At 31.3% G+C, this 24,002-nt stretch overlaps 2 protein-coding genes across 2 annotated transcripts in view; one reads left to right on the plus strand and one right to left on the minus strand.

Annotated features, from left to right (window-relative positions):
- Positions 1 to 823: 823 nt before the first annotated feature.
- LOC106717277 (L-galactose dehydrogenase) lies at positions 824 to 7,625 on the minus strand. The gene is made up of 7 exons (XM_014511089.2): positions 7,442 to 7,625; positions 6,736 to 6,853; positions 3,484 to 3,645; positions 2,276 to 2,509; positions 1,662 to 1,793; positions 1,072 to 1,244; positions 824 to 976 (listed from the first exon to the last, which is right to left on the minus strand). Exons 1-7 carry the CDS (start codon positions 7,522 to 7,524, stop codon positions 892 to 894), a joined length of 987 nt encoding a protein of 328 aa, XP_014366575.2. The 5' UTR covers positions 7,525 to 7,625; the 3' UTR covers positions 824 to 891.
- A 1,806-nt stretch (positions 7,626 to 9,431) lies between these two features.
- LOC106717288 (alpha-mannosidase 2) overlaps positions 9,432 to 24,002 on the plus strand; it is a 56,686-nt gene continuing 42,115 nt past the window's right edge. The window contains exons 1-2 of the mRNA XM_045685984.1: positions 9,432 to 9,461; positions 10,516 to 10,648. Coding sequence (XP_045541940.1) covers positions 10,522 to 10,648 — 127 coding nt within the window. The 5' untranslated portion in view covers positions 9,432 to 9,461; positions 10,516 to 10,521. The remainder of the gene's footprint in view (positions 9,462 to 10,515; positions 10,649 to 24,002) is intronic.

A 24,002-nucleotide genomic window follows, 5' to 3' on the forward strand; every position in this document is an offset into this window, starting at 1 on the left:
CTAAATTCTAATACAAAGTTAATGAACAACAACCGCTTCGCTAGTCAAACTGTCTGTTAAAAAAATAAATGTGTGTGTAAAATATTTTTTATTTTTTTCTATGCCATGTCCTTGTAATCATTTATTTTTACAATATAAATTTTATCGCCTTTCTTTCCTTATTAATCAAAATAAGTTTGCAAAAATAATTATAAAAAAGGTCAAACATTTTTATTTTACAATCGGGAATGAATATAAACTACACAACTTGATTCTTCTCACACTTCGATAAGTAACTATTCAAGATGTTTGCCAGCATCTTTATTCATAATCCAATTTGAATTCAATTCAAATCCTGACGACTAAAATGTTGTCATATAAAGTGTTTGTGATTTGTATTTTATTTCAGTCTAATCTAGTTTTCGTTAATAATATTACTAAAATAAAATGCACAATTTTGTTGAACAATTTTTTATTTATTTATTTCTTATACATTCATATATTTAATACAATATAATAGATAGTTACATTAATATAATGCTAAATATAATATGTAATAATATTTGATGCGTTTGTTTTATTATGTTATATATTTAATATTTAATACTTTTACAAAAATAACACATTTAGATATACAAGTAGTCTTCACAACGTTATGTTTTAAAATTGTGCGGGATTGATTGAACTACATTATTTTATTAATATTATATATTATATAAAGAGTAAACCTTTATTATATACCTACATATTTAATAATATATCGCTGAAAATATTCAGTTCACAATAAATTTTGTAGAAAATAATATAATTTTACATTTTTAATAAAATATATTTTGAAACGAACATAATACGGTGAGATTGACATTCAGCTAAACATTTAATAGAATTTGATATAGAACATTGTAATAAAATTTACTTATTCATTACTTTGTCGAGTTCGGCCCTGTACGCTGGTAGTTCCACGTCGTCCCAATGGAGTGTAACTTTATCAAAAAACCTGAAAACGAAAAGATATTATCGAACGAATAGCTTGTCATTTGCTGTGCATATCTCACTTTATGATGTAAAATAAATAAGTTGCTGAAAGATTACCTAGTCTGTATCTCAGACAGAACTATTTTCTCATGTTCGCTGAGTCCGCTCTCCAATATGTCGAGTGTGTCAACCATTTGCTCCACATTGAAGAAACCGCAGATATTAACGTCGATGCCGGGTTGATTTAACGTGAACCAGGATGCAATGCGAGCCAATTCCACATTCTTACTCTGAGAAACAAAAAACAATACAAGCTTACCAATCATTCATTATTGCTTGTTCACTAAACACACAAAGTGTAAAACACAGCATTTAGCCTTCACGCCAGACTTCTCAATAACAGCTACCGGTATGTCCCCAATCTATTAGTCAATTAGACTAGACTAGACAAACGAGTAGCTATTTTCGTCGTCTTAGCTTATAATCTTCTTATCTATCTATATATATAAAAGAAAGTCGTGTTAGTTACACCATTTATAACTCAAGAACGGCTGAATTGATTTGACTGAAAATTGGTGGGCAGGTAGCTTAGAACCAGGAATAGGACATAGGATAATATTTACACCGTTTTCTATTATTTTTTTTTATTTCGCGCGGACGGAGTCGCGGGAAAAAGCTAGTAAGATATAAGAGTAATAGGTAAATACTTTGCAGTAATCAGAGGCTCTTTTGCAGATAGCCTTAACATCATCGCTGGCCGGATGCCATGGCTGTGGTCCTTTGTTGGAGAGCAAACCCATTCCAGTAGCCGCCGCATTGATCACACCTACACGTTTACTCTGAAAAAAAAAACCAAATTATTCTTTTATAATTTACGGGTATATAATACACATAGCAAGATAAGATTAGGTTGCATCATCATGTATACAATATTTAATTTTGATTATCACATATATTTCAATATGTTTTTTTGCGGTAGTGGTCATTACACTTGTCATTACGATTTGATATGAGAGAGCTCGCCACTTAAATCGCCAGTTAGTACCGAAAATAATTGATATAGCACATTGAGTCTCGTTGCTTCCAGTAATAGTAGTTAATTACGGACTAGTTGTCGCCCGAGACTCCGTCCACGCGGAATTAAAAGAAAGCTTAATTAGCAGCCTATGTGTTATTTCAGGGTATGCTTTACATCTATGCCAAATTTAATCGAGATCCAATGAGCCATTTTGAAGATACCTTCTAACAAACATCCATTCATGCATCTAAACTTTTACATTTTACTAATAATACGAGTATAGAAGATTATAACCAAGCTCACCTTAAAGAAATTAGTGTAATTTTGTAAGCGATTGTCAAAGAGCGTAGATTTTGCATACGACAATACTGTGGATATTTTAACTTCAGATTCTTCGACGATTTCTTTCAACAAATCTATGTCATAGTCTGCTATTCCAATGTATCGTGCTTTTCCGTCACGCACAGCCCTTTCCAATACTGGTAGGGTCTCTTTAAGTACAATTGACATATCGGGGGCAAAAGTCACATCATGAACCTGTATAGAAAGATGAACTTGTATACATTCGACAATTAAGAAATATTGAAGGAATAGAAAAACTGCAATTTAGTTTGAAATAGAAAATCAGTAAGTATTCAATTTTTAACCTCGTCGAGAAGTCTTCAATGCCCGTAATTTATTTTACAGACGGCGGGTCTGTTATCTTTATATTCAGCACAGTTATATGGGTATGGAGTTAGGAAGGACTTAGGTGCACTTATAATTTGATTTTCAACTATCAATCCACCAATTTATATCGGACTATAATATGCACAAGTTTACAAATGTGTTGGGAAATATCTAGACATTTTTATAGTTATCAAATACTTAAGGAATACAAATAACTGTCAACTATCTATTAATAAAAAATAAAGTCACTTGATGGCGATGATAGATTGATGCAACTATATTGTTGAAGATGACGACCGTCAATTAGCTCAATGTGAAGGTAAGTGGCACAAATAATGTGTCAGTAGGTATCCACTTGGTGCAATGCCTCATTACAATGTTTGCACTTGTTCACAGTTTTATTCCAAGATTTTAATTTTTTTAGTAGTTGTACGATTTGTACTTTAATGAATAGTGTATATTTCGAACAGGGTAAAGTACAGCAAAGAAAAAACAAAAATAAGACAATGAAAGCATAAAGAATGTACCCCGAATTATAAGTTACTGAACGGTCTTTATCTGTCTGAAAGTATTTTTATTCTAGATGCTTGTTATCCATTAGACTATAAAGTTTGAACTGTCGTAGTATATTTGATGCGCAGCTTGATAAGAAAAATACTTAGAAGTAGCAGCACAATAGAACATTTAATAGAACATTAAATCAACTAGTCGATTTGTCAAATTTGTCGAATTTATAAAAAAAATTCAAGGTTGCATAAAAACAGTGACGCAATATTAATTAAGATAGTAAACATCAAGATGTGGCGAGACGAAATTCGTTTAAATTGCCTTTGAACTCTGACCTGAATTAGATCGACGTAATCCAAACCAAGCAAAGCTAACGTATTGTCCACGCCTGCTTCGGTCTTCTCTGCTGAAAAGTCAAACATACGCTCTGGCTCCTTTTCGTATCGTCCGACTTTACTGCCAATGAAAAAAGAACTCCTCGGCACATCTTTAAGCGCCTACAAAACAAAAGTTAAATATTATACAATCTAGGTATCAAATTCATCATGCATTTAATATAACTGTAACGATGTAGAAAATCACCATAGATTTAAAATTGTTATCATAATTAGGCTGCAGATATTTCTAATTCTAGGTAAAATACCTTTTCCTTTTGTAGTTTGATTAAATATTTAGTTAATTTATGTGAATTACCAAATCTTAACATATGAAAACAAGAAAAACAGCAGTCTAAAGCCAAATAGGCATTGAACCTTCTACGTAACTATAAAACAGCAACAAAAATGATGTTTAATGACTGCTATAATTATGACTTGATGTTTAATAGCGTGGTGTTTTTCTTGCCAAAATTAAATAAAGCGCACGAAAGCCAAGAGTTATATTCACATGGAATATAATGTAATTTCCACGTACATTTATTTTGGTACATTATCGTATAAAAGCCAATTTAACAGTTTACTATTTCTTTAGTTCTTATAAAGATGAAAAAAAATGTATTAGGCCAATCTAGATAAGAATAACTAATACTCTACATTTTGGCAAGTAACTTCCCTGTTTGAAGTTCTTGAAGGCCTCTTGTACTGCAAACACTGGAAGTCTTCATTGGGTTAACCGCGCTCGGCCATGTTAAACTCAATTAAATTACAAAACTACATTTTTATTTAGAAAATAAACTACAAATAATGCTTATTAACACAAATACTCTCGCAATAAGCTTTGCAGTTTACACGAACTTGTATTTTAAAACTAATTTCCGTCGTTGCCTGGAATGTATAGATAGCTCCTGATGTGAAGCATTTAGGATACTGGTAAGTACTTATACGGAAAAACCGTAGGAATTGATGATCTCTACCTTGCTCCAACATCAAACACTAGATTGTACAGTCTTCTAACCTAAGTAGTCTCTCTTCCTAGTCGACAAAAGCTTTGGAAGTACATCAGAGCAATCCAGGTTTTTGACTAAAAATGCCCTCAGTGTCTATTAATTACATATGTCTAACGTAAAATTTTGTATTTACTATATTATGTACTACTACTAATAAGCTAAAAATATACTATAGTCACAAAAAATACGTACAAACAGTAGTGCCTTCTTATCAGAGCTTATGAGGCAGACAAACTAATGAGAGAAGTGATTAAACAATACTGGCCATTCTTTAACTTCAATGGAAATAGTAAAGAAAAGGGTGAGCTTTGTATTTCCAAAGATAATAGTCGTTACCAATAATTATCTATGTTATACTAATTTTTTAAACAAGAATGATTCGATTGATTGTTTGCATTGAATAAGTTCCGAAACTATACTGAATCAAATTAAAAAAAATCCTTTAATGGCCCCAGGTGACATAGGTTATTTATTACTAGATTTTTAATTTCACGCTGATGAAGTCTCAGGCCACTACTAGTTGGATATAAAGATGTTCATAAGCCCATTTACATATCAACTACAGGCTCTGACCAACAAAGAATAGTGTTATTTGCTCAAGTACAATATTATCTTTTTTAACTAATGCAACGGTCGTGTGTGTGCATACGATTTTCGGTCTGTGAAACAATATAAATAAAGCAAATAATTTTTCTAACTGTACCTTTTCCAAGAGATACGTATGATCTTTACGTGGAATATTAGTAATTTTATATATGTCAATGAGCCTTAAAAAGTTTGAAGAAACAATATTAACAAAAATATACAAATTGGAATATGATTTCTTATATTAACAATAGTCGGGATATTAAATATAGAAACATTATTTTATTATTTTAAAGCGATCATTTTGCGTTTATAATTATCGTTTTATATAAATGCTAACAAAAAGTATATATTTTATTTTAAATAAAGTTCCAATTGTGTGTATTATGTGCATTGTCTTGATATCAGTTAAAGTGGTGACCGGAGTCGTATCGCATCATAACCGTCATTTCATTATTAACCTCTACTCAATGAAAAGGGTCCTTAATTTAATAATATGAGAACCGGTTGAAAAAGAGCGGTTCAATGATCTTATCTATCTATATATATAAAAGAAAGTCGTGTTAGGTACACCATTTATAACTCAAGAACGAATGAATCGATTTGACTGAAAATTCGTGGGCAGGTAGCTAAGAACCAGGAAACGGACATAGGATAATTTTTACCCTGTTTACTATTTTTTATTCCGCGCGGACGGAGTCGCGGGTAAAAGCTAGTTTAGAATAGATCAGACTATTATTTTCCAATTTACTAATAAACCTTTAACTTCGTAGATGTTAAAATTCATCTGCTTTCTGAGCTGATTAATTTTCTACGAAGATGAAATCGAATTATACTAATTTTGAACCATATTTATAATCTTATTTAAACCATAGATTATTAAAATTTCTTAAAACATAAACCTAAACATAAACTAAATTTCTATAGACTGAATCTTAAAAAATAAGTACAATATTTACATTCAATAGGCTAAAGTTAAACGTAATTAGCACGGCTCAAGAATGTGATTAACAACCTACCACTTACATTTTTACGATTTCTGCTAATAAGCGTATTGTACAAATATGTTAAGGTAGTTTATTAATTTAGTAAATAAAGTACCTAAAGCAAGAACGCGAAATGTTATAACTCTGTATTTAAATTTCAAATTTGTATACTGCAAAATATAACAATATAAAAACAATCGACGTTTTTACCCTAATTCGTAGGGTAAATCCCTAATATTTACTATTTCAATGAAACTGAATCGGCCAATTTAATCCAAATATGAATATGGTTATTAATGGATACATTATAAACTTTACGTAACTAGATATGTAAAATCGATATCATCAACTTTATCTTATCTGATATTCATAATTAATATTTTAGCTATCTCTAATACTAGCCATCACGAAATAAATTCTCATTTTCTTATGGTGCTTGTAGTTTTGCGAAATGTTACTTAAAAAAATTGAAAATATCGCCTTATGAATTTTTACGTAAAAAACTGGACTCGGGCCTAGACCATGTACTTTAGATAAACGTTTTCTATTTGAATAACACAATACATATTACTATAGACATTATTTTAAAAATTGTTATTTATTATTCACACGTTCGATTTATATAGATTTACCTTTCCTAATGTCCTCTCGGAACTGCCTTGACCGTACCATGGTCCAGTTTCTAAATAATTCACGCCTCGGTTCAGCGACTCCCTTATAAGCTCGAAGCTCCTTTTTTCATCATACGTTCTAAAAAATTTACCAACTTAATGTACCTTCAATATGATAAATTCGGTAGAAATTGAGAGACAAGAAAATAAAGAAACACTTATAACGTTATGAATAAAATTTGTTTATTAATTAAGCAAATGTATCGAATTTATTATTCTTCATTTAAACAATATTTGGCAAGGGAGACTTCATTATGTTTGTGGTTTTTAAAGTATCAACCAGTTGCTATAATAATCCAAATAATTATATGTTTGATGATAATGGTTATATGATTTAAGTTTAAAAAAAATACAGGTATTTGTCTAGGACATTGTCAATTTAATCAGTACGTTTTTCCTCAACTACAGGTGCGTTTATTTTCGATAAGTCGCCATGCATTGCGTTATCTTCGTTCCTTTCTTTACTCTAATCATGATGTTGGTACTTAGTGAACTACTTATTCATTGTGGACGACAAAAAAAAATGTGTCTACATATAAATAAAAACAAAAACAGGAGCGTGCATAGGAAGCGGAAGGTTTTGGAGCATGCGCATTCGGCAAATATCCAACAAGAACAAAAATAAAATTTGTTTTAAAGGAAATGTATACATTTCATTTTCTCTTACCCATAGATATTACTGAATGCTGCCCCTCCCAGTCCGATATGGGAGACCTTCATACCAGTATCGCCAAGCTCGTTATATCTCATGTTTATTTATGCGTTTACAAAATAAAATATTGTTCGCAACACACAAACAACTACTCACTCGGGTCGCTGTCAACTGATTGGATTGGTTCAGCTGCGAATGATAAATCTTTACAACTACAATATCATTAATTTACGTACTACTACTGTATTCTTGAATATTGATACGTTAAGATCTGTTCTCTTTGTATAAGCATAGTCGAACATAGGCAAGCACTAATATGTACATACTCCACGACTATTCTGCTCATAATAAACTTCACATACTTTATTAAAAGAACATAAAATAATAATAAGGAAATAAAAAAGATTTTAAAATGCCGCTATTTTTAATTAAAGGTTTAGAAATAAAACGTGGACTAGATTTATTAATTTAGCACCAAGTACCTCGTGCAGAACCGCACGTCATGGAAAAATAATTAATTTTCGTAATGTTCTGACAGTAACGATTAAAAATAACTGAGACTACCCCTTTAAGATAGAGGCGTGATGGTCTTTGCTTATTTTCTTAATTAATATTTTGTCATCCATATAATCTGTCTCCAATCCCGAGTACTATCCAAAATAAATTTTCGCACTAAGCTATAACATGAACAAAAACTACATACTGTGCCGTACCTCTGTAGGATTATAACTATTGATTAAAATTAACAAAATCATTAAACTCCTTTAATTCTTAAAACTCTGAGATCAATTATTTTATAATAATATAAAAAAAAAACAAAAAGCCCAACTAAAAATGCCATATAAATATAACATTCCTCAAGAGAACATACGAACCGAATGTCACCTTACATTTCAAAACTTAAGAAGCAGTATGTTTCATTAGAACATTTTCATCGTAAACCCTCAAATTTATAAACACAGTATAGATTTAATTTATATACCCGCAAAAAAACTACATGGTTACTGCTGTCAGTTGAGTAAAAAATAAAATTAAACTAGGTCAATTATAGAGCTGTAAACACTACTTTATTTTCTATTACTTAAAGTTAAATAATTTTAAACTTAATTGTTTTTAAAAGAGAATTATTCTTTTGAAAGCACGAAACACTTTAAAGTATACTAAATCGTTTTTAATAGTAAAATCTGCAAAATACAATAATGACAAGAGTGCAACAAATATTTCCTTATTTTAAACAAGCTTAAGAAAAAAATTATTGTGCACTCCACCTAAAGCATAACCTATAAAACTTCAACTTCGCGGATAATTGTATTGTATAAACGAATTCAGTCAATTTCGATTAATACAGCATGTACACGAGTATGATTATAGTAACAATAAATATTTTTATAATATAATTGAAAATATTACAGTATTTTTGTAGAATGTAGGTATAGTTTTGCATAGAAATATGGAAAACATTATTAAATGTACAAATACTTGAATTATTGATTCGCCTATAAATATTTTAAACATTTAGCAAAACAAAAAATAAAGGGAATTTATTCATAAAATATTAATAAGGAATATAAATACGTCAATAAAAAGATTACTTTAAAATGATCACTCTCATATTTCTGAACGTTTGCTGAACGATACTTAAGTATTGCTAGATGAATAAATAAACTTTGACATTGACGTAGAAAAGATTATTTTCTGAATTGTAAAAACTTTTAAATTGAATGTAACAATTTATGAATTTATTTAAAATCATAGCATAAAAATCTATAAATCTCGTTTTTATTTAAAAACTGACAGCAATATGACATGTTTGTTTCTGTTACTGGTATCCCTCGTGTAGCTGAGCTTTCAATTCTGTAATGACAGATCTCACATTTATCTTGACCGTCACCCGACGTACGCTCCGCACGCTTGCGGAGGTTAAACTTATAAAATAATATTTTGACTGCGATATAAAAAAATTAATTCCATCTCTACGTGCTATTCTGTTAAAATGTAAATCTGATTTATTAATATAGTTGGAATATTTAAGAAGGTATGTATTTCACAACACACAAGAAGTAATAAAGTGAATTGTTTACATGTTTACAAGTTTCTAAAGATTTTGGGGATGACAAATATTAGGATATGCGCTGCCTAACGACTTAACTAATTTTACTTGTTTGTAAAATCATCTGTACATGTGTTTTGTTTACTTAGTAATCTTTTATTCACATATAAACAGCTTTGAAAATTGCACTGCAAACATTTCAAATTTCGAATGCATTTACGATAACTTTAACGTCTCTCTGCTATTTGAATTTAAATTCATATCTAGTGTTAAAACTTGTGTGTTATTGAGGGCTAAGAAGCTACTTGCCAGTAAATTCTTTTGAATAATACACTACAAGATATTAAAATATTTAAATACTAGATTATATGCATAACGTAATTTTTTATTATTATTACTTATAAGCGAATGGAATTAAAGAGGCTTATTAATTATATAAATTGAATAAATAAGCATAGCTCATAGCAAAAAAATATTTTCATGTAGTGGACAAGTATCAAAGGAACTTATTTTTTTGTCTTACTCTTAAAAAAATCTTAAGTTGCATTATTTTCTCATAGTTTAAAACAGTACCAATACCATAATAGTTCATTGGAAGAAAAGTATGAGGTTACATAAGACAAGGTTTTTTTTTAAGTTGTCTTTATTAAAAATTTCTTATTATTGGATATATTAATATAGTGACAAACATTATTAAATTTTTCATTATTAAACCAAATTATATTGAGTATAATTATTTCAGTTATTTTTAATAGTAGAAATATATTTTTTTGTCCATGTAAGTGCTAGTAATTTTGTGTATAAAAATATTTTAGAAAAGTAAAAGGTTGTAAGTTAAAAAATAATTTTATTTAAATTTAAATATAGATTAACATACCATTTCATGTTCTAAACACTATATTGATGTACCGGTTGAATAGACACATCAATCAATAAATCCTATTGTTATTTCTTTTTCTAAATAATTTAATTTATTTAAAGATATAAAATTACAATTGTAAATTGTAAAGCAATTATTATAATAATCATAATTTTTCAGAGCACAATGAGGACCAGGGTGCCCCGTTGCAGACCTTTCTCCACCCGGATACTGGCCATCTTCTTACTGTTGCTTGGTCTGGCTCTCTACTGCATCTATTATAATGCTACACCTTCAGGCTATAACAAACCAAGTAAGTAGATTTATATTTATATATATTTAAAATTTACAGAAATCTTGTACTTCCATTGTTCCATGCCATCATTGTTCATCATTTTAGCCCGTGTTATCTTATAGGTGCAGTGAAAATGCTGATTTTCGTCGTATATTTGTAATATATCTTGATGATTAAACGTTTTATGCACAAAATACGTATCAAAATAGTAAACGTATTGGTAATTACTATTTGATTCGGTTTTTTTTTCAGTTCCAAAAGCAATAGCCAACATATAATATTCAATAGACAATTAGTTCGCGCGTAGAAATAGTAGGATCAATAGCCTTGGTGTGACATTAGGAATTTATACCAAAAGACATTTCAATATCGTTTACGTTTCACACGAGGGCAGCTCCATCAAGCAGAACAGTACTGCTGTAGTTTAAACGCACAAACCGCGCCGCACCAGAAGTTTTCGTCAAATCAATAACAGTACTGCACTGTCTGTTATGCCTCGCTGTGCTACCCTCGTGTAACTGTTCTAAGAAAGGGAGATCAATGATGAGAGGTGACAAAATGTCAATCATTTATGCTCGCTATTAAATAATGAAGAAGACGAAGCGATGTCTTAGCGTAATTTAGCTAATTAATAATCATTTGAGATGAAATAATTCATTTGTATTGTAAGGTGTAAGTATATATATTTACGTCCCAACTGAGTCTTGGCCTCCCACACAAGATATCGCCAAAGTCGCCTGTCCTGCGCCGTTTCCTGCCAGTCAGTGCTTGTAGCTCCCGCCATATATAAAACAATTTATTTTAACACAGTCTATTAAATCTAAATAGCTTACCATCTGCATATACATATATATTATGTATTTTTTGCTATGTTGATCAAGTCTTGGATCACAATTTTACACTCAGTACATAATCGTTATTTACTGCTAACAACGACGACTAAAAATGATAGTCATAATAGAACTAATTAAGTCGTCAAATTTAATCATAATTTGCTTATTCTAGTAAATAAAATAACATTTTTAGTAAAACATTGCTAAAAGTTGGTTACAAACGTGTTAATACACATCAATCAAAGGATTATGTTAAACATAACAAACTGTGGGAAATAGTTTCACCGGCGTTAAATAAATTCCAACTACAATAACTGGTTAATTTCGCAGAATTCATAGGAGAGTTCTGCTTTTGCGAAACGAAATAAAGTGATTATTAAAAGATAAGTTTTAAAGGAATATCCACAAATATATTTAACATCATATCCCATAAGAATACGGACAATATTAGGACTATTAAAAACGCGTAAAATCATTATAGGTAATAGATATTAGTAATGAAAAAAAATATGTTTTTGCAATTTTAGTAACACGATTCCAATCCGTGATACACGAAAGACGCGTAAAATGACAAAATATCACTAAAAATAATTATCAATGGAAATACAACCAATATACAAAGAGGTAGAAAGCAAAAATAAAAGAAACGTGATAAAATTATAATCTAACTGTGGGTTTCTGAAACCTAAATCTCCGTTTAAAACTTATTGTTGTCTCTGTTTCTATCGAATATAGTGACAGGGATGACGTTATGTTTTATAAAGAGATATCGCTTTCAGAAACCAACGGTAAGTGGTTAGAAGTACATATGTGCTCATAATATGTCAAACTCACAAATTAACATCGACTAGCTATATGACAAGTCCATCAGTTATTGTATCTATGTCTCAAATGAATGGATCTATCGATAACCACTAATTGATCGCAAGCTCCGCTATGAAACAGACAATTAGCTCTCTAGCTATACCTCTCATTAATTTAATTATACATTGCTTTACACATTATATATTTCCATTAACACGTGTGTTTAAACCAATATAAGAGGAGGTAAGTTCGTTAAATACGCGTAAGTGATGTATAGAATGTCATCTCGTTTAATTAATAAGGTTAAGAACTCGACTGCTGAGTGAGTTAACACAGTTGCAATTTTCGCATTCGAAGTGGTGGCCTTACTTGTTAGTGTCGCGATACATGGAGAATATTAATTTTATCAAAACTAATCAAAACTTAAAAACAGGTTTACTTGAATTTCTGATTTTAATTAACCTAATGAAAGATTTTCTTTTAAGTACAGAAAGGAGATTTTGTGACTGATATTTGTCATCTCCCTGGCCGGGATAAGGCCTCACGTGGGGCCGACTCACAAGGTTTTATAAACCTTAAAGTTTTGGTTTATGTTTAGGGTCGGTCGCCAACCCTACTTGGGAATATATTAAAATTAAATATAATATAAACTCTAATAATAATAGCAGAATGATTCGAAAATACTAATATAAATGGAAAAGTTGAGATGGATGGATGTTTGTTAGAAGATATCTCCGTAACAGATCAACGGATTTTGATGAAATTTGGCACAGATGTAGAACATAGTCTAGAAGAACACATAGGCTATAAATAGATTTTTTAAATTAGACAGCTAGTATAATATAATACGAAATAGAGTATAATAAATATTAGAGATTAGTACAAGTCAACAAAGAACATAGTCTTTTCTATCCCTGTACATCTTTTCGTTCGAAAAAACATTATTGCATAAACGCAAAGAGAACGCAAGAAACGAGATCAAGTTAAATAAATCATTAAGGAAAATAAACAGTGTGAATCATGGACGTCACGGCTAATATCTAGTAGGTAAATGTTACAGTAGCTGTTTTTTGTTGTTACTTTGATCGCAGAACTCCGCTTGTTACGTCATTCCTTTGATTCTCTAGGACTAGGATAAAACAGAGACACATTGTGTGTGTGCTACGGCATTCGAATTTCATGGTGTTGCCACATCTATCATGATATCTTGCTAATAATAGCATTAGTGAAAATAAGCATTTTAATTCCCCGGACGATGAAGTCCTGAACCAAGATAAGTTGCTTTCTTGTTAACTTTACTTATTCAAAGAATAGATGAGAGAATGTAAATCCTTTAGTAAATAAGGTCAGGTCTAAGCGGGATTATTATGGTCTACATTCATTAGCTCCGACCACCACAACACCTCCTTTTGTTTTGGTGCATGTATTTAACCTCACCAGTGTATTTATATACTAGCTGGCGCCCGCGTCTATAAGTGTGTTCTTCCAGACGATGTTCTTTATCTATGCTAAATTTCCGCGATATCCATTGAACCGTTCTGGAGATACCTTCTAAAATCTATACGTCCATCCATCCAAATATTCGCATTTTAATTACCATTCATTTTATATTCTTTTTAAGTTTGTATACATTAATTTTAACTTCGTCAAATTTCACGTTCATCATTTTGCGCAATTTCTTTAAAAAGATGTGTAAAGTTTTTGCTTCTCGTATAAATATAGAATTAGGTTTTTCTATTTATATTCCATCCTACAAATGAACGAACAAATCGATAGCCTAAAAACTAAGTACGGTCTATAAATTTCTATAAAATGGAGGTTCGTGATCTCTGCCTACCCCTCTGGGTTACAGACGTGTGTTTTAAGTGTGTGTGGATGTAAAACTTTAAATAGCTGTCATAATCTTCGTGATTAGTAAAATATTACAATTCAATTCTTTAACAAACAAACAAAATATATAATTTCAATTAAGAAAAGTAAAATGCTCAGTTAATTAAATTTGAAGTCAATGATTTGTTTACTGTTGAGCAAAAGTCGACTTGAAGGTTCTTTTTTTTTAAGATGCGCCCTTGCTTATTTTTTTAATTAGTATCTTCGCTCGTTAAAGAAATGAAGTATGTTTTTGTATCGCGCCTAGCAAAACTAGTAATACAATTATTGTTTGGTATTTTGTTTTTTGGTCTTTTTTAGATTTTTACATATTGTTATTAATGAAAAAAATATTGATTTCCGAAATAACTAAGTTTATTTATCCAACATAATCACGTTAGACGATAAACAAGTGAAATAAAAACTTGTAAAAATGTAATGTATGTATGTCGGTAATGTATGATTGTATTGTACACTAACATTCAATTTGTAATGCTAATTAAATTCGATCTATTCCTTACCGAAATAGATTCCTATTATCTTTTATACCTATTTAAATTATCGTATGTTAAAAAGGCTAATTTTTCAAGACAAACCTTTAAAAATTCATACGATTAATTACGTCGCATATAACATTAATATACCTATACAATAAACAACCACAATCCTGTTCTTCTTTCTAGCGTTTCTTTTGCAAATGACACAGAAATTATTACTTATCAAGTTATTTAAAAAAAAATTACAGGGGGTAAATTGAAAGATTATGATAGTCTACGAAGGAGCCATCATTATATTGGATACTGAATAGTCAAAGACGATCATTGTTTTAATTGATATAGACGGAGAGGCTTGCGGTGTGCCTTTAACAAAGAGATTTCCTGATATGTCTGGATTATTGTCCTAAGATAAATTGCACTAATGTAAAGCAAGCTCAAAGAGAATTGAAGTAACTACATAATTCTATTTTGCAAAAAAGGTCTTAATAAGAATTACCATTAATTACATAGTCTGTAGTTTACTATTTTCGGAGCAATTAGCATGAGCTATCGGTGAGCTGTTGTAATTCCTTGCTGTTATTAAACTTTTTTTATTCCACGGACGAAGTTATATATAGTTTGAAGTGATAGTGTTTATACGAGTGTCACCCCAGTAGAATCTACAGTAAACAAAGATATTTAAATACTAGCTGTCGCCCGCGACGCCGTCCGCGCGCAGTTAAAAAAACTTAATAGCGGTATGAAAAATCGATGTTGGCCGATTCTCAGACCTACTGAATATGCTCACAAAATTTCATGAGAATCGGTCAAGCTGTTTCGGAGGAGTACGGAGTACGATATTACGTGTTATAGAACGATACTTCCAGAGTTAGTAGTTGGTAGTAGTACTCTCTCTAGAGTTATTTTAAGCGTACGGTTTGGTTGGTATTGTGCCGTCTATATGTTAATATTAGTATATATGTTGAATATCTTCGATGATAAAAGAAAATAATGGTCATACATTTCATCTGTATGCGTAGTAAAACTTCGCGCTGTTTCAAGCGTTGTGCTAACAAGATATTTAACTATGAACTTCCACTTATAACATGTCACGATTGACGCATCTGAAATTTTAATATGAGCTGCAGTCAACGACCTAGGACTATTTCACATCGGAAGAGAGCTTTATTATTAATCTCCTGTGTAAATTGTACTCTCAGAGCGACAGATCGATTTTCAATATTATGTGCGTGTGTATCGAGCGATAGTTATGTGATTGAACCTCGCTACGGTTCCGGGAATATATGTTATTTACCTGAGTTGAATAGTCATTTATTTAGAATTAAATATTCGTGTACTATTATATACAGTATGTTAATAAAAATTGATCGAACTATATAAATAAAAAAATCATATATTTAATATTTCAAATTTTAATTATTCGAGAGAATTTCTAATTTCAAAATAAATGCCATGTTTACGATAAAGTTTTCAATTACATAGCTTATGTGATCTTATATATAAGTAAAAGTAATACTGTTTGAAAGTGTTTCAAGCGACAGAAAACAAGTCGATACGTTCTAAGAGAAAAGATTGGTTAAACCAAGAGATAATATTTCTCGCATGTTGAAAGAAAGCGGCGAAACTACGGAGACAAGCAAATGTTAACATCTTGGGATAGTCATATATAATTTTACTGACCTTATAATATTTTTTACTACCGCACTTTATTGCCTTTGAAGTGACTTTAAAAAGTGTAAATGTTTTTAATATGTTTATTTTCAGAATAATCTTAACGAAATAACGAAATTTAATTATTTTAATTGAACATGAAACTTTCATGTTTATAATAACAGCACGATTTAATTTGTTTATGTAGAACACAGCATATAAATAATTATCCCCGAACTACGGAATATCCATTATTGTTAATTGAAATGTATAAAATCACACAGTGAATGAACATTAATGTTTTTTTTCCATTCCATTATCATGTTTTCTTTATTACTGACTGTCACATTCGCTTCTTTAATGAACACTAAAGCAGACCGGTTGTCACTACTACTATAGATTTTTCCTACCAAATACAAATGATCTGTCTTAGTGATCGCTATACGATTGTAAGTGAACTAAGAAAGTTAACACTTACTTAAAATGCAATGTTGATACATTTTAATTAAATTAATTGAGTGGGAATCTGGAGTAAATTATGCTTGCGATATTCAAATGTTTTTTTTTAGTTCAATGAAAAAATAGATATGCAATGCTTTCTTATATATCTAGCTTTAAAGCTGAGCGAGAGTTACTTTTTAATCGACATTATACTCATCGATACTTGATGACCGCGACCAGTCTGAAAAGACTGCAGCCGTCAAGAAGAAGAAGTTTTTTCATACTAGACCAGAAACCGTTAATCATCACAACGATCTATAAAAATTTATTGGTGACCAGAGTAAAATAAATGACAAATTGATAGACAAGATCTATATTTCAGTATATTCCAATTTTGTTCCGTTTAAACCCTTTTTCAACTAAGCGACTATACACGCGACTCTGGTCGCGAGTAACTGCTGAGCAATTAATGTACGATTTCCACTGACAACACTGCGACTGCCGTGCCGTAGAAACCGAGGCGACCGGCTGGAGTTGCGCTGTTGGTCGCTAAGTGGGAAAAAAGCGCTATATGCTGCTGCATGTCTTAACGTCATCGATTAAAAAGTATGTACCAAACTATCTGAAATAATCAATTTGATAGTTTTTGATACTGGATTCGCGTTAATTACACAAATTTAAATTATTTAACACTACTCGTCCGACTCCTTTGATCGAAATGATTTGATAGATCGAGTTATGACACCGTCAGATTGTAACGTTATCATTTTATAATATTAATTACCAAGTTATAAAATCATAAAAAACGAGATGCGAACATTTTATTTTTGGTTGAAATCAAACGTTATTTTTTTAACGGACCGTCAAGCCTCTAGCTCTGGCAGACAGTTGTAAAAGTTACACACGCTTTCTGAATCACTGTTTTTCTATTTTCATGTACTCACTCGCCGACATATTTGTCTAACATGGGAAAAACACTGTGCTCATGTTCGACGCTATGATTGTGTCGTTTTGATAAAAAATAATAGAAAACAATAAAACTATGTCTATTTACGCATAACATTATTAATTAAACACTACTAGAAGTTGTCAAAATTTTACTAAGTACATGTTAGTGAATGTTAAATCAGTTAATACGAGTATCGTGGTGTTTAGCGTTCGATACCTCGAAAGGAAAAATAGAACTCTTATCCCTCACTTTGTTGTTCGTCCGTCTTTCTGTCTGCCTCCCTTTTTCTCAGAGAGGTATCAACCTCAATGCGTTCCTGAGCTGGAATTTATGTGAAAAAATCAAACTTCTAAGGCAACGCAATCAAAAGATACAGCCGCTAAGTGCAGCAAATTTCCGCAAATTAAACTTTCCGTGAACTCAGAATCTTGAAATTACGTAAATTGAAGTTGCGAAAACCGTAAATTTTACTCATATACCTACAGGTTAATTTATACAAAACATTCGATGCACGATGCCGATTCGCACTTGGTCGGTTTTTTTATATTTACTTATTACAATGTCCAAACTGTCGGGAAAAAAAGATTATGTCGCTTCGGCACTCAATCAATTATCATTATTCTAAATTAGTAATTTATATTTTATTTCTAATTAGGAATATTACGCACATGCAACCTCAGTCATCAAAATCGGTCAAACTCTTAGTCAATAAGAAGTCACAATTGACTCCCCCAAAAATATTACACACCAAGACCGGGAGTAGAGTATATATAAATAAAAACTTGCTCTTGCGAAAATATTTGCTAGCGTTTTAATGTAGAAAGATGGTAGCATTTTGCGTCGCTTTTCAACGTTGAGTGATTGCTGGCGTTATGTCCGTTTATTTATTGGAATAATAACTACACGACGATGACTGCCTTTGCACACTCAGCTTCCGATTAGACTCCTTGTATAAATTGACAATTGTCTATATAGCATACAATACTGTTGACAAATACTTAGGACAGATTACGGTTTTACATTTAGTGCGAACTTGACGCACTCGCTTCTTCTACATCCATATAAACTTAGAATCCATATGAAATTAGAAATCTTGACCTAAATTGTTCTTAAATGTGTTAATTTCTAATGCTAAAAATATCATATGTAGACAGCCGCGATTTCGCTCGCTTGAAGTTACAAATCATTGAAATGTACATGCATAAATTAAGTCAAATTTGTCTGTACGAAAATCAATCTGCGAACGTATTTGGTCACGAAAGGGCTATCAAACATTATTTTTATATGTGTCTCATAGAGCCAATGAGCCTACTTTTTTGATGGCTTGAAATGTTAATTTAGACTTTTTGATATGTACATTGTATTAAAATTTGGGAACATTGATCTGAATCTATAAACATTATTTAAATTGAAATGTTTGTATGTAATATCGAAAAAAAAAGTCTGTTTGTTGTTTGTCATTGTCTGTCCGTAAGGTCGCGTTCGACTGGACCGATTTTGACGGGACAGACGTGGAGGTAGCTGAAGCACGCATATTATAGACTACTTTATTTTATTTCTAAATTTCTCGTCGGTGAAGTTGCGGGTGACCGCTAGTGTGAAATTATAATTGGCCGGCGGTTTATCGTGAAAGTCATGTTCCCGTGGCAACTACGTAACATTGAACTTAAAAAAGTGGCAACATTTGGCATCCGCGTACAATGTTCGGAACTGGGAACTGGGGACACTAAAATCGATGAATTTTAGAGAGAGAGAACTGCGTAATTATTAACAACGAGCACGTAAGGTGCTTGCTATGCTGTACACTAATTGGAAATTTTATCGATAGTCCAATTACGATATATCGATGTAACGACTGTGCGATTGTGTTTGCTTTTTATTTATAAAATTCTATAACGGTAGAAATTTATATTGAGAATTTTTTTTCTATTATCATTTGAAAATTATGCACACAGCTAATAAAATGGTCGTCTTACTCAATTCGCCGGTTCATCAATGAACTTATTGCTTGGCTTTTCTCAGACTTTCGCGAAACACATTTCCGATCCTCTTATAGCTATCGGTTTCCGCAAAGTTGAGATAAACGTTATGAAGCAGTCGTTTTATGATTTCAATAGTTTTCATATGGCTGTAACTTTTTACCTAATCACATGACTATGTATGTGACTTAAATCGTTTGCTTCAAATTTCAAATAAATAACTCTTTTAATTGAAAAAAGTTTTTATTCCGAGAAAATATTAGTAATTTTATATAACTCGTTTCGGTAGGATTAATTTTTTAAGTCTTAATTAGTGAATGACCTGCAATTAACGAGGTAGAGCGTAGATATAATTTTCGCGCGTATGTAGTTGTGTAATGTAATATGCGCAGTGGTTGCAAGGACGAGGACAACGTGCTATTGTGCACTCTCTTAAAGGAGATCCGATATATAGAAGCGATTTTCTCTTCCACACAAAACATACTATACATTTAAATATTATTGGAGTGGCTATAGTACTATCAAAATAAAAATGCATATTTCATGCACATGATGTATTTGCGTTACTTCTATAGTAGAAATATAGAATAATATATGAAAAGATTATGTTCGAAAGTCCGCGTTTGTTCCGGGTAATCTCCGAAACGGCTTTACCGATTTTGACGAAACTTTTAATGAAAGGTACCTGACGTATTCTAGACGTACATATACTACTAGCTAGTCAAAAATACATGGCAACCTATATTTTATTCTTTATACAGCACCCTTTAATTCCGATGTAAGATAATTACATACCGAGGTTATTGGAAAAAATAGAATGAAGAGCGTCGATGAATTGAATCAACTTGGGCTTCTATGAAATAAGAAATGTGTGATGTTTAATTTTTTTTCCTATGATACTAATTCATAAACTCGTTGAAGAGCGCCCGCTACTAGTTAGCTCACATTTTAATATTAGCAAACGTATAGGTAAATATGAAACCGTTGTTTTTTCTATTATGTTAAGGTCGTTTGTATCTTACACTATGAAAGATACCGACAGTCGAGTTAGCACGGTCGAGTCGTGAGAACGCAGAGGCGCCACCGCTAAGGGGTCTTATGGAAACAGGTTTGGCGAGTTCGTCGCTCAAATAATTCCGTACTCTGACTCGATTAATGACGTCAACGTTCTATTGTCTGTTTAGGTAACTGATGCTTCTATTTTTGCATTATTTTACAATACAAAAAAAACCTTTTTTTTTTCTTAATTCATCAATAAATAGGTTAGATATTTGTAAATGGTAAAAAAGCATGAATATGTTTTATTTTTCAGAGGACAAACGATATGATATTATGATAACGTACTCAAATTATACGTATCTATTTCGTTTCTGGATCGGTATTACTAAACGTTCTTCACAATCGATCAGAAATTATATTTTTTGTATTATAAACACATAAAATTAAAATATTAATTATCGAACTCTAATAACTAAACTTAATATTATTAAAAAGACGATAGATACGTAAAATAATAGGATCTGTGTTACCGTTAATAGGTTTTCTGATCGGCTTAGGTCGGCTGGTAGCTACTCGTTTTTTATGTTTTCACAACCAAAACACATGTAAAAATGTAATGACGTATTTTTCTTAGAAAATGACGAGGATGACACAATGTTTTTAAGCAATTTCGGCAGAGGAAATTCACAGTTATAACATACTAGCTGTCGCCCGCGACACCGTCCGCGCGGAACACTGATTAAGTTGCCTATGTTCTTCCAGACTATGCTCTACATATGTGCCAAAATTTCATCAAGATCCATCGAGCCGTTCGGGAGATACCTTCAAACAAAACATGCATCCATCCATCTAAACTTAAAATGAAAAACGAAAAACGCTAAAAGATAAAAAAAAGACATTAACACTAAAGTATTTAAGTTATTGTGAAGAAATAAAGTAAATACGAACTCCATTAACTTGCTTCGTGTGTGGGATGTTTGTTCTAATGAAATCATTGTCGGACTCGAAATTGTTACGAAAGTAAAATAGTCAAGTTTTAACTGATAGCGAGATAAATGTGCAAGGAAAAAAAACGTTGTCACTAACTTTGCTATTTGAGCGTATTTTTATATTACACTAGTTTTTACCTGCGACTCCGTCCGCGAGGAATAAAAAATAGAAAACGGGGTAAAAATTATCCTATGTCCGTTTCCTGGTTCTAAGCTACCTGCCCACCAATTTTCAGTCAAATCGATTCAGCCGTTCTTGAGTTATAAATAGTGTAACTAACACAACTTTATTTTATATATTACTAGCTTTTACCCGCGACTCCGTCCGCGCGGAATAAAAAAAAATAGAAAACGGGGTAAAAATTATCCTATGTCCGTTTCCTGGTTCTAAGCTACCTGTCCACCAATTTTCAGTAAAATCGATTCAGCCGTTCTTGAGTTATAAATAGTGTAACTAACACGACTTTCTTTTATATATATAGATATAGATTTTCTGATGATATGTTCAGTATAAATTTTGGTTTATTAAATGTTTTATAACCACCTTTCATAAACAAGCCAGACTGAAGGAATGCTGCAGGGAATGCTTACCCTATTGAAAATGCCGGGCGAACCCAGCGCTATTGTACACTGAGAACTCTCACTAGCTGTTACGGTGGATCTTGAGAATGCAATTTATGATATGGCATCTTTCTATTACTACTACTAAATACAGAGCTATTTGAGACGCGTGATATTTCTCAGGGAGTATTCTATCAATTATTTTAAAATTCTATATAATATACGTTTATTTACATTTATTAAAATAATAACTATGTTGATTTTTAATGCATTTTTTTTATTAGAAATATTTTAAACATATTACCGTCAAAACATGTTAAAGTGACGAAACAGCATTGTACATCAATGTAGTTATTTTGGTAAATAATTATCCGTCATATTTGTGTAGCGTGGATGTATAGTTTGATACGCGAAACGAAATTCATAGTAACATTTTGTGTTCGTGTGTATTATTTGCAACTGCAATATCGTAAAACTTTTGTCACGTATTTTTCCATTGAATTCGTAATTGAATTTGACAATTCATTAAATTTATTTTAAACCTTTTATATTTTGTTAAAGTGAATAATAAAATTGTCCAAATTTTAATGACCTGATTTTCCATTGAATTGATGAGCGTAAAAGCTTCATGAAAAGTGTCTATAAAATTTCGAAAATTTTATTTTGGCATTCTCCGAAATAAGCTGACATTTTTATTTTTTCTTAATTGCAAGGAGTTGCACGATTCAAACCATTTTATCTCAATAATAAATTTAATAAAACTTAAATCATGTTTTCGAACGTAGGAAAGCATTTAATTTGAACTGTGCGCTTCAAAACTTTATTTATCAAGATCGTTGAATGAGTTTGTTTAAAAGCAAACGGAGAACGCCCGTTTATTTAGATTAAATACTTTATAATTTATTAAATATATACATTTTTAACGAACTATTTTTTTTTAAATGTACATCGTTTATATTTCAAATAAGTGGTTTGTCAGTTTCCATTGCTAGACTGCGAGGACTTTTGATTAAATGTAATATTTGTAAAATTAAACATTTTTTATATAATGTACATTTAATCCTCCCAAGTAGGGTTGACGACAGGCAGGCGCCCGCCCGTTAAAACTTAAAGCAAAACTTTAAGGTTTATAAAACCTTGTATGCCGACCCCACGTGAATGGGGAAAGGTCACGGAGTTGATGTTAATATTTAAAAATAACATTTTATTTATATATTTTATCTATCTCGGTTCTGCCAAACTCCCGTTTAATCCATTGAACGTGTCCTTTGGACTTTAATTATGCATACATTATAACATTTATGAAAAAGTGCACAAACTTTATAGTAATTGTATTTTTAATTTAATTATTTATTTATTATTTGACTCGATTGGGTACAAGTTCCTGCTTTATATCTAACCACGCTCGAGTAAATCCAAAAATCCTCTCTTCGTCTCTTCTACTATTACCATTATTTATTATTTAATAGGTTTTTGGTTTAATTAATTGGAAAGTCAATCACATCGTAAAAAAACGTAAACCTTTTTTAAATTTATGTCCTTTCTATCGATCAAAAATGATGTAAACGCAACGCAAGTCACGAAACAGGTGGTAGTGTAATTCAAATACACACACACACACAACTCACGCCTGTAACCCATAGGGGTAGGCAGAGATCACAGACCTCCATTTGGTATGGTCAAACGAGCCTCCGCAATTCCCTTTCCACCAATTTTCCGGAACGTGACGTAATTTCAATACGTTCAAGTAAAATGTATGAAGAGCTATATCTTCAACATTCAATTCACCGTAAACTAATTA

Source organism: Papilio machaon, chromosome Z, assembly GCF_912999745.1.
Source record: "Papilio machaon chromosome Z, ilPapMach1.1, whole genome shotgun sequence".
Classification (NCBI taxonomy): domain Eukaryota; kingdom Metazoa; phylum Arthropoda; class Insecta; order Lepidoptera; family Papilionidae; genus Papilio; species Papilio machaon.